The sequence below is a fragment of the Arabidopsis lyrata genome, assembly GCF_000004255.2.
Source record: "Arabidopsis lyrata subsp. lyrata unplaced genomic scaffold ARALYscaffold_6, whole genome shotgun sequence".
NCBI classification, from domain to species: domain Eukaryota; kingdom Viridiplantae; phylum Streptophyta; class Magnoliopsida; order Brassicales; family Brassicaceae; genus Arabidopsis; species Arabidopsis lyrata.
In genome coordinates, this window is record NW_003302550.1 from 12,883,088 (window position 1) to 12,895,773 (window position 12,686).

The window sequence follows — 12,686 nt, forward strand, 5'->3', positions numbered from 1 at the left end:
AAAAAAATTAGTTTTTGATTTTGTTTATACTTGGTTTTTGATTCAATGGGGAAAAAAATTTACGCAAGGGGATGGATTAATTGGAATGCACATGTGTGAGAGGTTTTTTTTTTAATCAAAGACATTTTGGGTCAGATCTTTATCCAATTAAGTTTTATTGGTTTTAGGAAATCAAAATACAGCTATTTTCAATAATTATTCCATTTTATAACATGTTATAAATAATATTTTTGTGTCATTTTATTTGATTTTAAATTTTCTATTTCAATTTTATTTTGTTTTCTGTTTTGTAATTATTTGTATCTTAATTAGAAAATATTTTTAACTATGGGGATTTGTTTCTAGTTATATGTTAACATGTTTTTATTTTTTTAAGAAAATTAGTGTAATTTTTTATCTCATTATTTTTAACTAAACTGTCTTATAAAAAGATAGTATCTCCGTAAAATCAAATCAAAACAAAATTAAATCAATTTCGAGTTGGTCTAATGGTTAAATCCTTGGATTACTGAAAAATATGGTCTTTGGAGGTCAAGTGTTAGATCTGTGTTGGGAAGGGTCTATCCTCTAAAAAATAGTTAAATTATATGGTCTATATTCCGCGTTGAGAAATATATGGACCAGTGTTCTAAAATACGATATACGCTAGGCGTACGATAGAGCACCGTATAACGTATAGACGTATATACGGCCGTTTATGCGGATACTATACAGTGAATATTTTTTGTTAGATAAATATTTATATATATAATAACAATAAAACATAAATATAGTAACATGATGAATACTATACATGAATACAAATTTAAAATTTTCAACTTTACGAAATATTTTTAAAATTTTAAATAACTAATAAGCAAAAAAATAATAGAAAAGAATGACAATAAAGTTATCTTATAGTTAGTTATTATGATTAATTTTTTGAGAGCCAAACTAATAATTTTGTTAAATCATTTTTCTAAACATTAATAAAATGACATACGGATTTCACCGTATATACACCGTATAATCGTTGTATATAGATCATATAGCTTTCACCGTATTAAACAACTGTATAGCTATAATACAATACGGCTTCCCAGCGTACATCGTATATACGGCCGTACAGACCATATTTTAGAACACTACGGACCCATAGGCCATGAACCTCCTAGGCATAAAAAATTAATATTAATTTGGAAGTAACTTTTTCTCAAAATGAAAAAAAAAAAAAAAAACAAAAACAAACCTTGAAAATCCTCTGAGTAAAAAATGAAAATAAAATTTTTAAGAAATGCTCATAAAACCACTTTTCAAAAATACCGTTAAATTTCTCGTGAATTCGGGACATGTATAATTTTCATTAATTAAAATTTTTGAAAATTTTTATGAGTATTTTCATTTTTGACACATAGGTTAACCAAGTTTCTAGTTCTTTCCGTCACATTCATCGTGATAACAAACTACCCGTTGATAGTACACGACCATATGATGCAATTTTGCACCTACGTGCATGTCGTTATGACCTTATACTTTTTTTTGGCGGTATACACAATATGACCTTAGCTTATACATAGCCCTGGGGTATTGCAAAAGAACAACCAAAAGCAGCGTGTCATATCTCAAGCCACGGACATTTCAGCTAACCTCCCCTCATCACGTGTAACACAAGCGTATAAATCATTTAGGGTGTTACTATATGGTACGTACTCACTTACCCTAGTTTTACCTTTCATTCTATATATTCACAATAAACTCATCACACACACACAAAAAAAAAACTCTTCACATCAGTTTAAGATTTAACGATTTTTTATTAGTTAAACGCAACATAATTCGACTTAATACACATCAGTACATCACTAAGGACCAAGCACACATCACACATTTCACACAAAGTCAATGTATTTTATAATCAATCCCTTTTCTTAAATATGTTGAGTACATACCTACTTTTTTTTTTTTTTTTTTTTTAACAAATCCCAAAATGGGCCTGGGCTTAAGCCTTACAAACCATTCAACGGGTACAAAAAGCGATACAGTTTCCGAAGACTATTCCGGTGGTCGGGATCTTATCCCGGCGGAGGCCGGAAGCGGAAAATGACCTAATTAAACCGGCAAATACAAGGTTCAGAGATTCGCGTCTCTATCGACAAGAGCAAGATCAGTGAATGGAGTATTTGGATCCCTTCACTGAGCCGAAACCGCCAACGAGCCAAGACCCTCTCCAAAACTCCCGGAATAGGACCACTCCGACAGACCGGATCCCCATCTCTGATTTCTCAACCTAGCAAACCAAAGAACAGACAGATCTAACCCCCAACCACCGAGAACAATTAACAACGAAACCAACGCCGAGATAACATTCAGATCCGGTCCGGTGAGAATGACCTGCGGAGGCTGACAAGAACGGAGGCTCAAACCCATCCTTCATCAACCCAGAAACCACGAGCAGCCAACTCCGGATCTATTAACCGCTAAACACCAAGACAAACGACGCACCCGCCACCCTGTCAGCAACTTCCGCCGCAAGCCGATGCACTTCCACGAACCGGTGAGCCGCGAGCAGCTTCACACAGTTCCTCCAGCGTCCTTGACCAGAAGAACCACCGGCGAAGCCTCTCGAAACCGTCAAAAAATACCTCGACCGCATCGCCACCAGGAAGTCCGTCGTCGGCAGAACGCAAACTCACCCCCGTCTTCCAATTTGCACGGCCCACCCTGCAATTAAGCTCAAGAAACCCAGAAAAAAACCTAGATCTAAAACTTTGCTTTTGTCTTCAAGAGAGAGAGAAGCGTCAATATCGCTTATTAATGCAATGTACTTACGTTGTATATTAACTGTAATGTACTTATTAATGCAATGTACTTACGTTGTATATTAACTGTACATTTGATATGGTTTAATTGAATCGCATAACTTTGGTTCCATACTAATTTTCTAATTTCTATTCTATCTGAGAATCGGTTACGTAATCCTGTAACAGGAACCTTTCGTTCTTCTATACATAATTACACACATATGCAACAACTAACTACCATTCAAACAATAATTAATCCCTTTATTTGGTTTTGATCATATAAAGATGGTTACTTTAAAAACAAATTATCTCTTTTGACTAGAGGTGATAGGTCGACTGAAAAAAGTACCTTGAAAATTTCCAAGAAGTCACATGGTCGAGTGGCAGTTGTGACGGATAAAAATATTAAAAGCTGGTTCGGACCTAGGAAGATGTATGGGTTTCGGTTTGGGCCTAGGAAGATGTATGGGTTTCGGGCCGGAACTTCCTAGTTTAGAAAATAAAATAAAATAACTAATTATCCCTTTTGAGAAAAATGGTTGTTTACATAAAATAAACCAATATAATCTTACATGTGGGTTTCAATTATTACATTTTGTACTAATTAATCTTAACTCAACCCAATTGCATTCAAGTGTTTGTCTTGTTAAGACAAAATGTTACTAGTGATGAATCGAGCCAATATATGTTTGTTTTTGAATTATCCTTGTGGTTTCCATGCGTATCCAATTAATATTAGCCATCAACTAACAACCGTAACAAAATTGTCGAATCAAACTTACCATATTACATCAGCACGCATGATGCATAATTGTTATCCAATATATAAAAAAAAAAAAAAATGTTATCCAATGTTAAATCAAAATTCTGAGATATCACGTTTCCTGTAAGTCTATTTGTGTTAGCCCTACAAGTGAACTAATTGATATTAAACAAAATTAGGATTTACCAGTTTAGATTAATTAATTCATCATTACCGTAGTTACCTAATACATCTCCTCTAATTTTTTCAAAGTAAAAAAAGGTATTACATTTGCATTCTCAGATATAAATACAAATGTACATAGGCCATGTTTTACATCTCGTCAAAATGCATAAAAGGGGACTAAGTACCCGGAAAACTAAAATAGTAATTACATAATGAAAAAGAAAAAGGAAAATGTTCTTTGTATATGAACATATATATAACACCATTTTTTTATCAAATATATATATATATATATATATATATATATATATATATATATATATATCAAAATAAAATATTTCAAATTATGTTTGATTTCTTTCGTCGGGCTGATGAATAAGTGAAACTTGTATTTCTTCAAGTGACAATCCTTTCGTTTCTGGAACGAGCAACCATATAAAAAGCAACGCTGCTCCGCCGATACCCCCGAATATAAAAAATGTTCCTATTACATTAATAAAAGTTAAATAAGAAAATTATCTATTAAAATCAACTGTAATATATATACACACACATTAGAATACAATTAATTTTGTTCCACAATTATTACATATTCTTCCAAACCAATATCCAACTAATTAGTTTAGTCCCAAAAAAACCAAATTGTTACGTTATGAGGTTTTATAATAATGCGATAAATACAGATTTTGATTACTAGTTTTCTAGACTTAATCATTGATTTGATCTTCCTTTGTTGCCTAGATAATTTATAACCTAATTAAGAAAATTTGTATAAAATGAATAAATAGGTTGACAAAAAAAAACAGATACCTTGAGTGCTCCACTCGAACAGAAAGTTGAAAGCGTAAGTGACGATTGAACTACTTGAAAATGAGACTAACGTAACTATACTTCCTGCGGTTACTTTTATATTTATTGGAAATATCTGCACACACCAAAAATCATACCTATATTACTTCACTTTCAAGACATATTACTTATTTTCTGCATTGAAAATAAAAAGTTGATATTCTGAAAAATTAAAGCAGAACTAGTTTACGTACCTCCGACATAATTACCCAAGGGAGGCCTCCCAAGCCTATTGCATAAGTTGCAATATACAGCTGCCGATAATAGAAATTCATTTTTAATTATGTTTTATTTGTAAATGAGACATCAACGTAAATATTACATTAAAACAATCGTGTACAATGAGATAAAATGTTTTACCATAACGCATATAAACGATAATACTGGAGTTACTTCCGAAAGCAATTGCATTTTCTGCTCATACCATACAAGTAAAAACATTGTTAAACAAATAAGTTATTGGGTTAAAGATAGAATAAATAAATAACTGTAGTAATGAAGAAAAAAACTTTAAATAACCTGTAATGTGAAGGCGACCCCAAGAAGCATGCAAGTCATGCTCATCCCAAACGCAGAAGTCTATGTCAAAATAGTAATCAAATCAATATTAGACTAACCGATTGCTTTTTTTGTTTTTTGGGGGACAAATTTATTAATAGAGTGTTTTGTAACTAAAAATAAAGTCGTGCTTACCAACAACAGAGGTCGTCTGCCCCATTTATCGACAAGAATGAGACCAATCATGGCTTTTGGAATCTGCGAATAGACACAAATCACCATTCAATGCTTACAAGTTACAAGAGTTCAAATGAATTTTTTTTTTTTATTAACAAATTTTTTTTTTTTTTTTTGGACAAAGGAAATTCTTAGTTAGTTCATTAAAGTATGAAAACCGAACTTTTTTTTTTCAACTTCGAAATAATTGTCGATTAAAACGCCAGCATAACAATAGTTTAGTTTCTGAATAACAAAAGATTTCAAAAACATAAAATGATTTCATAAATTTTGCATCAATATAGTCAAAAAGAAAAATTTGACAAAAAAAAATTTATATACACTTACCACGAAGATACCTAGCATCGTCGTTCCAATGGCCACTGGAAAACCTGTTTCAACCCAAAACAAATTACTAAGCAAATAAAAAAAAAAATAGAAAGAGGAAACTCATGGTAAATATTTTACTATAAACTTTTTCTCCTGAAGTATTTAAAACGAGATAATGGCAAAGTTTACAAAATGAATAAACAAATTGATTAATTAGTAGAAGAAAATATAAGTATTTGTTTCAAAAAGCAGACTCATAAAAAACTGAAACTTCTATGCACATACTTCACTTGCAGATTCGAATAGATTGTTGTATATATTCGTGTGCATATATATATATTGTTATTGCCGACATTTTTGTATAAAATAAAAATTAATAAAACTTAATCTTACCAGCTTTTCTAAAAATGGTACTTGCATAAGAGATTACAGCAGCACTTCCTGAGAATTGTTGTATCAACATTAGCCCGATTCCTACCTGAGATATTAATTATATAAAAAATGAATGCTTGTGCATACAAATATGAAAATAGATAGTCAAGAAATTAATTTTATGTACTTATTTTCCAACATACCACGAGGGTGTATCTATACTTTCTCTGAAACAAATCAGAAATACTCGACTTTGAATCATTTTCTACCAGTTTGGTCATAACCTGAAAACAACACAAAATCATTCACACTTTACATTTTTTATATTGGTGAAGGAAGAAAATATATATTTTTCAAATAAAAGAGAAAAAATGAATGAATATTTAATGAATACTATATAAATTATAACTGATAATATTATATAGTAAAACTCACTTGAATTTCCGAGGCTTCACGTGACATATCAGCATCTCTCCCTCTAAGCCGAAGCAGTGAATTTTCTAGTTCTTTATCTGTACCAACTTTTGCCTTCAAAATTAAAATAGTTTGGTTTAGTTTGATTTCTTCTCATGGTTGATAAATTACATAATGGATTTTCTTTACAAACAAAAAAATGACCAACCAGCCATCTTGGAGACTCTGGTACGAAGAATAAACCGATTACTTGAATGAAGCATGGTAAAGCACCTAAACCGAAAATATTTTTATCAGTTGATTTGTTATAATATAACAGCTCAAGATTTTTCATTTTTTGTTTTTTTCTGCTATTTAACATATTTTTACGTATCGAAACATCTCTTCCACGATGAATATAAAATTAATAGGTTTACCTAATAAAGCCAACGTCCTCCAATTGATGAAATTCCCACAAAAATAAATCATGGCGAGTCCAGCGTTTTGGAGAAGCTAATAATCAAATCACACAAGAATGAAAAAAAGAATCAATACACTCACGAGGAAGCTAACAAAGTATAGTTTAAGAAATTTTGAAAGTTCCAGGTTTTTATATGGATTTTGATTGAAGTTTTTGTTTTTTGGTTGGTGAATCTAACGAAATAGTTAACGATAAGAAAATGGAATCACTTGATACAAAGAAAAGTAATGAATACTATCTTTGCTTCAATGTAAGTGGTGTTTGAAGTTTTTTACACAGACTAAAAAACTAAATATACAGTATGTATTTTTTTTTATTATTATATACGTCCCCACAATTACTTCATTTTTGTTTGGTTCTGGCGTAATTTGGTCATGTTGGTGAGGAAATTTATCAACTTAAAGCAAAACTTTATTTTAGTTTCGCTGGTTTGGTTTTGCTTTTTCTTAATTTTTTGTCGGCTCATCCTTATATATATTGTAAAACTAAAATATTACCTGGTTTGAAAACGTAAATGTACCACGAACATGTTTTGGCGTAATTTCTGCTATATAGACAGGTACCTGTTTGGTAGATAAGCAAAAAATAATTTATATATATTGAATATAAATAAATGCACAAACTTGGTAGGATATTTCTGATATATATATTTGGTGGGTGTTAGGATATGATATTGAATAAATAAAAAAAACAAAAAATTAGCTGAAGTTAATAAGTTAATTACCACATAGCTCGTCAAGCCGAAACCTATCCCTGAAGTAATTCTTCCGAAGTTTAGCAACACCACTTCCTTTTGTGTTCCAAACACAACACAAATAATTTATTGCATTGTTGGGTTTACGATAACAATATATAAATTAAATGGATTGTTTTTTTGGTAAGAAATAATATTTGTTGAAAAAAAATTGTGAATAGAAGAAATAATTAGGACCTTAGCGAAAGCGATGGAGAGCCAACCAGTGATGCATAGGATATCGGAGACCCACATTGTCTTTTATATCATGAATATCAAAAATGTTATTGTAAGCATTATTAATTTTACGAATATGAAAAGTTAAATGGTTTAATTAATTACCCCTCTTCTGCCAATGACCATGGCCATTTTACCGCTGAACAGTGCACCAATTGCAGCTCCTAAAGTGGCGAATGAGCCAAACGCTGAAAACTGAGAAGAAAAAGAATTGATTAAAAAGAAATCTATTTTCCATTTATATACAATATTTCAATATTTCAAAACTTCTATTATTGTAGATGAGAGATCTGGCCGGAGATTGATTCTGGAATGATAGAATCATTGATATATAGACAGATATTGGTTTTTTTGTATGATTTCGACTACTCCATATATCATAATATTATATATATATATTATTAATTAATATATACATATATTATATATATGTATAGTTTTGGTAGGGTTATCATATTAGGACAAGAGTTTCAAAAATGGATAAAAAAGGAGGTGAACGGTCCCACAAACTAAAGTATAATCAACTCATTGGGATATATATCTTCTTTATAATTGATGGTTGTTTATTTCAAATGAATGAAAAAGAAAACAAATAATACGGATTTAAAAAAAGATGCGAAGCTTTTATACTGATAAAATTGGACGATAATTAATCTAGTATTTTTTTTGCATGTGTCACTCGTTCTCTGTTGCTTAATCATGCATAAAATATTTTTTCTGTTTGTTTAAGGTTATTAGTGTAAAATATTTTGTTTGTAGAAACAATAAAAAGAAAGTAAAAGAGAGACATACTTGCGCGATAGAAAGATCTAAGTCCTTCACAACTCCTGTCTCAGCACCTGAAGTATAACCAGTCTGTATTAAAAAATCAAAAACTATAGAAATTAGATAGAACGTAATTATGAAGTATTTTTTTTTATATATGCAAATTTTTTTTTCATTTTTATGAATTTTGTATTCAAAGAAAAAAAAAAGAAAAGTAAGGAAAAGAAACTCACAGCAACACCAAAAGAGAAGGAGCCACAAACGGCGACAAAAGTGCTAAAGATAACACAAGCAGTAATACGACACTCTGAATCGTCGTTTTGGTTCTTGAGCTGCAAAAGCCCTTCTTCTATGCTTCTTTCTTCTTCCACCACCATCATTTACACTTGCATGTACAATATGACACAACTTCTGGTAATCAAAACAGTGAGAGCTAGAGAGGGAATGCTCTGTTTTTAGCAAAAAACCAAGAGAGCTAGAGAGAGAAAAGAGAAAAGAGAGAAGAGAGAATGATGTGTTTTTTTTTTTTTTTTGAATGAATGATGTGTTTGTCAATATAGGCTACATACCTTGTTTGAAAAATCGCTAGGCGCTAGTCGGGCGCTCGGTATAGGCCTAGCGATTAATCGGAAAATCGGATTAAAATCGGGGATTAATCGGGGATTAGTTTTAGGGTTATTTTAATATTTTTAAAATATATTAATCCAATATTGTAAAAATTTATGATTTTTATTACAAATTTATGATTTTTATTAAAATTTGAAAACAAGTTATTGTAAAACATCACAAACTCTCCGTTCAAATGATTGAATAACAAAAATAAAAAAAATTTTATACTTTCAATCTAAAAAATAATCGGGGTATATAAGATTAGGCGGGAAGTAATCGGATTAGGCGGAGAATAATCGGGTTACTGATTTTTTAGGGGATTAGTCATTAATCGAGGCGGATATGGTGGGCCTAGCGATTAAGCGGGGAGTAATCGGGGCTAGGCGGGGATTTTTAGAACAGGGGCTACATATAAAAGGAGGTTGCGACACTATTAGTCAATCAAAAATGTTATTTTGATTTTCTATTCTTTAGGGGTTTTGGATTGGAAAGCTACGTGTGGACGTGAGACGTTTATTTAATAAGATCAAGTCAAATTTCATTAAACTAAGTTTTGTTGTTTTAAAAAATATTAAAAATACAGCTAAGCTTGAAATTATTATTCTTATATGAATCATTCATCGGATTCTAAAATAGTTTGACGTATTCAAAATGTTAAATACTTTGAAAAATATTGACATATATCCTTTAACCAAAAAATGGTTATTTTGGTTTTCTACTCCTAAAAGGTTGGATTGGAAAGTCAACGCGTGAGACTTTGTTTTTTTCTAATAAGACTTGAGTCAAAATTCATTCAAAAAAAGTTTTGTTGTTGAAATAAATATATATATACAGAGCTAGTGTTTTATTATATGATCATTCATCATGAGCGTATATTTCTAAACTAGTTTGAAAAATTCAAAATACTATGAAAATGTTGACATATACTTTAACCAAAAGTTTTTTATATAACATATATATATATATATAGCATATTATATACATTACGATTAATCGTCTACAACGAATGATCCTAGTTATATGTAAATGCAGAGAAACCTCTGTATCTTTCACACATATTTGGAACCAATAATCTGAGTCATGACATATACGTTGGATCAACCAAAATCGTCGGTTGCTTTCTTTTTTTTTTTTTTCTGAAAGTTGATTCCAAACTTGTAAAAGTAACGTATTCTCTTATTGATTGGTCCATTATCTCAATGTATCTAGATAGATTCATGAAAATATCATTTAACTATTTTTCTTTATTTAATTTTCCATGCAATTTAAATCCTATTAATTTTATTCTTATAAATTGTATCGCTCGTTTAGATTATCGAACCATGTTAATTCTTTTGATTTAAAAAAAAAATCACAACCATTTTAATTCTTTTGATTAAAAAAAAAAATCACTGCAATATTTTGTACGTTTTAAGAAGTTTTCACTCGTAACCTAAAATAAAGAAAACTGTGATGATCCAACTCCATATTCGATGTAGAAAAATCAATCATTTAGTCATTCATTGGATGAAAATCGTTTCCACCTTTTTTGTTTGTTTGTTCATGTATATTCTTTGTCTAAAAACCACACAAGTTAGAATCTTTAATTTAGTCATTCTTTTTCATTTGTTTTGCTAATACTATCATTTAATGTTTTATAAATTACGATTTTAAACAATTTAATGTTGTTATCATCCATTGTTATTATTCTTACGCTAGGATCTATATACATGTTACCATCAAGAAATGGAATCATGTATTCCCTCCGTCCCACAAAGATAAATTTTTTAGAAAAAAAATTTGTCCCACAAAGATAGAAGTTTTGTGTTTTTAATGTCAAATTTAAAACAGTTTACATATTTTACCGGAACGACAATGTATTTCCTCCCCATAACTTTCATATAGCCCCACATCCACTCAAAGTTTCACCCTCTCTCTATTTCTTCCCAACAAAATAGTTCTCTAATTATTTCTCCCCAGATCTAAAATTTGATACATATCTCCACATAAAATGAAAGTTCGAAATTAATTTACACATCGGGCTGGATTAATATTGGTTTACTGTAGACCAATCAAGTTTTAACCAACATAAACGAACTTAAGCCGGACCTAAACCAATTTAACTTGAAATCTAGACCCGATTACCCCCAAATCATAAATCCCCTAAACAAGAAAAATCCCAAATACAAAACCCTTCCCCACGTAATCGTGATTTTGCAATATCGAAGAAAAGAAAGTGACCCAAAACCTCTAATCGCGAGTTCGTTTATCTTCGCCGATGTCAGTACTCGAGATCGAGATGAACAATGTTCATATTGATGAGGAACCCGATGATGAAAATTTGGAAGACCAAACCGCACGAAGTGAATTCAACCTCGAGCAAGCAGTAAACGAATTCGTCGATGAACCGTGTATTCGTCACGATGTCATTCCCGAGAGTGATAGTGACGAAGACGAAGATGTTCAACGGGGGAGAGATCGTATTGATATCAGACGTGGTGATGGGAATTTGTACAAGGACCAAGTGTTCTACAATAAAATCGCGTTTAAAGAAGCTGTCCTCGACTACGCTCTTCGATCAGGTAGGAATATCAGGCAGTACAGGTATGATAAAACAAAGCTTGGGTATCGTTGTAATGCTGATGGTTGCGAATGGCGTATCTACTGCTCAGTTAGTTCTAAGTCTGATAAGTGGCAAGTTAAGAAATTTAAGGAAAAGCATAGTTGTACGGTTAATGGGGAGTGTGAGCTGATGAAAGTGCCAGTAATTGCAAGATTATTTCTTGACAAGATCCGGGATGAACCTGTTTACTTATGCCAATGAAGATTGAAGAACTGATAATGCAAAAATGGAAGATTAGTGTATCGAGGCCTCAGTGCTAAGATGCTAGGCTTAAAGCTTTGAAATGGATTGATAAAGAATATGATGAGCAATTTGCACGGATTAGAGATTTTGGTGTTGAGATAGAAGAATCAAATCCGGGTTCTACGGTGGAAATTGATACCCTCACGAATGAGAATGGTGAAGATGAATTCAATAGATTCTATGCGTGCTTTGAGAGTCTTAGAAGAACATGGAAGGAGACTTGTAGGCCGATATTAGGAGTAGATGGCTGTTTCTTAAGAGGAAAAACAAAAGGTCAGTTGTTAGTAGCTTTAGGACGAGATGCGGACAACGCTATATATCCAGTGGCATGGGGCGTTGTCCAAGTGGAGAATGGCCCTAATTGGCTGTGGTTTGTGAACAAGGTTAAAGCTGATTTGGGACTAAAAGATGGTGAAGGATACATATTGATCTCGGATCGTCAGAAGGTATTAATGTTTGTATTGGTTATTACTTTGTTTTTCTACTATGTTTTCTCTGCTTTAATTTGTGGTTATGTTACAGGGATTGATTAGAGCTGTGGAGATAGAGTTACCACAGATTGAACATAGGATGTGTGTCAGACACATATATGGGAATTTGAAGGCAAATCATGGTAAAAAATCACAGATGAAGCCGTTTATCTGGAATCT

The 12,686-nt window shown here is 31.6% G+C and overlaps 1 protein-coding gene across 3 annotated transcripts; it reads right to left on the reverse strand.

Moving 5' to 3' along the window:
- Positions 1-3,795: 3,795 nt before the first annotated feature.
- On the reverse strand, positions 3,796-9,095 carry LOC9310446 (sugar transporter ERD6-like 17). Of its 3 annotated transcripts, none has more exons than XM_002874333.2 (18): positions 8,816-9,095; positions 8,610-8,672; positions 7,923-8,012; positions 7,779-7,838; positions 7,572-7,637; positions 7,345-7,410; positions 6,804-6,879; positions 6,596-6,660; positions 6,409-6,501; positions 6,177-6,257; positions 5,995-6,079; positions 5,620-5,663; positions 5,251-5,313; positions 5,077-5,136; positions 4,918-4,971; positions 4,752-4,811; positions 4,519-4,633; positions 3,796-4,192 (listed from the first exon to the last, which is right to left on the reverse strand). In XM_002874333.2, exons 1-18 carry the CDS (start codon positions 8,960-8,962, stop codon positions 4,053-4,055), a joined length of 1,428 nt encoding a protein of 475 aa, XP_002874379.2. In that variant the 5' UTR covers positions 8,963-9,095; the 3' UTR covers positions 3,796-4,052. The 3 variants fall into 3 exon arrangements, with proteins under 3 accessions (XP_002874379.2, XP_020876918.1, XP_020876917.1); XM_021021259.1 differs by having other exon boundaries at positions 4,020-4,192; positions 4,519-4,568; positions 4,767-4,811; XM_021021258.1 differs by lacking the exons at positions 7,345-7,410; positions 7,572-7,637; positions 7,779-7,838; positions 7,923-8,012 and having other exon boundaries at positions 4,024-4,192; positions 8,816-9,083.
- Between the last annotated feature and the right edge of the window lie 3,591 nt (positions 9,096-12,686).

What these genes read in the sequence shown, in the direction of transcription:
- LOC9310446 (XM_002874333.2), bottom strand. Translation starts at nt 8,962, where the DNA reads ATGATGGTGGTGGAAGAAGAAAGAAGCATAGAAGAAGGGCTTTTGCAG. An exon ending in TCTCCATCGCTTTCGCTAAG is followed by an intron (nt 7,638 to 7,778) that starts GTCCTAATTATT and finishes GGAACACAAAAG; the next exon opens with GAAGTGGTGTTGCTAAACTT. An exon ending in CATTTACGTTTTCAAACCAG is followed by an intron (nt 6,880 to 7,344) that starts GTAATATTTTAG and finishes TTTGATTATTAG; the next exon opens with CTTCTCCAAAACGCTGGACT.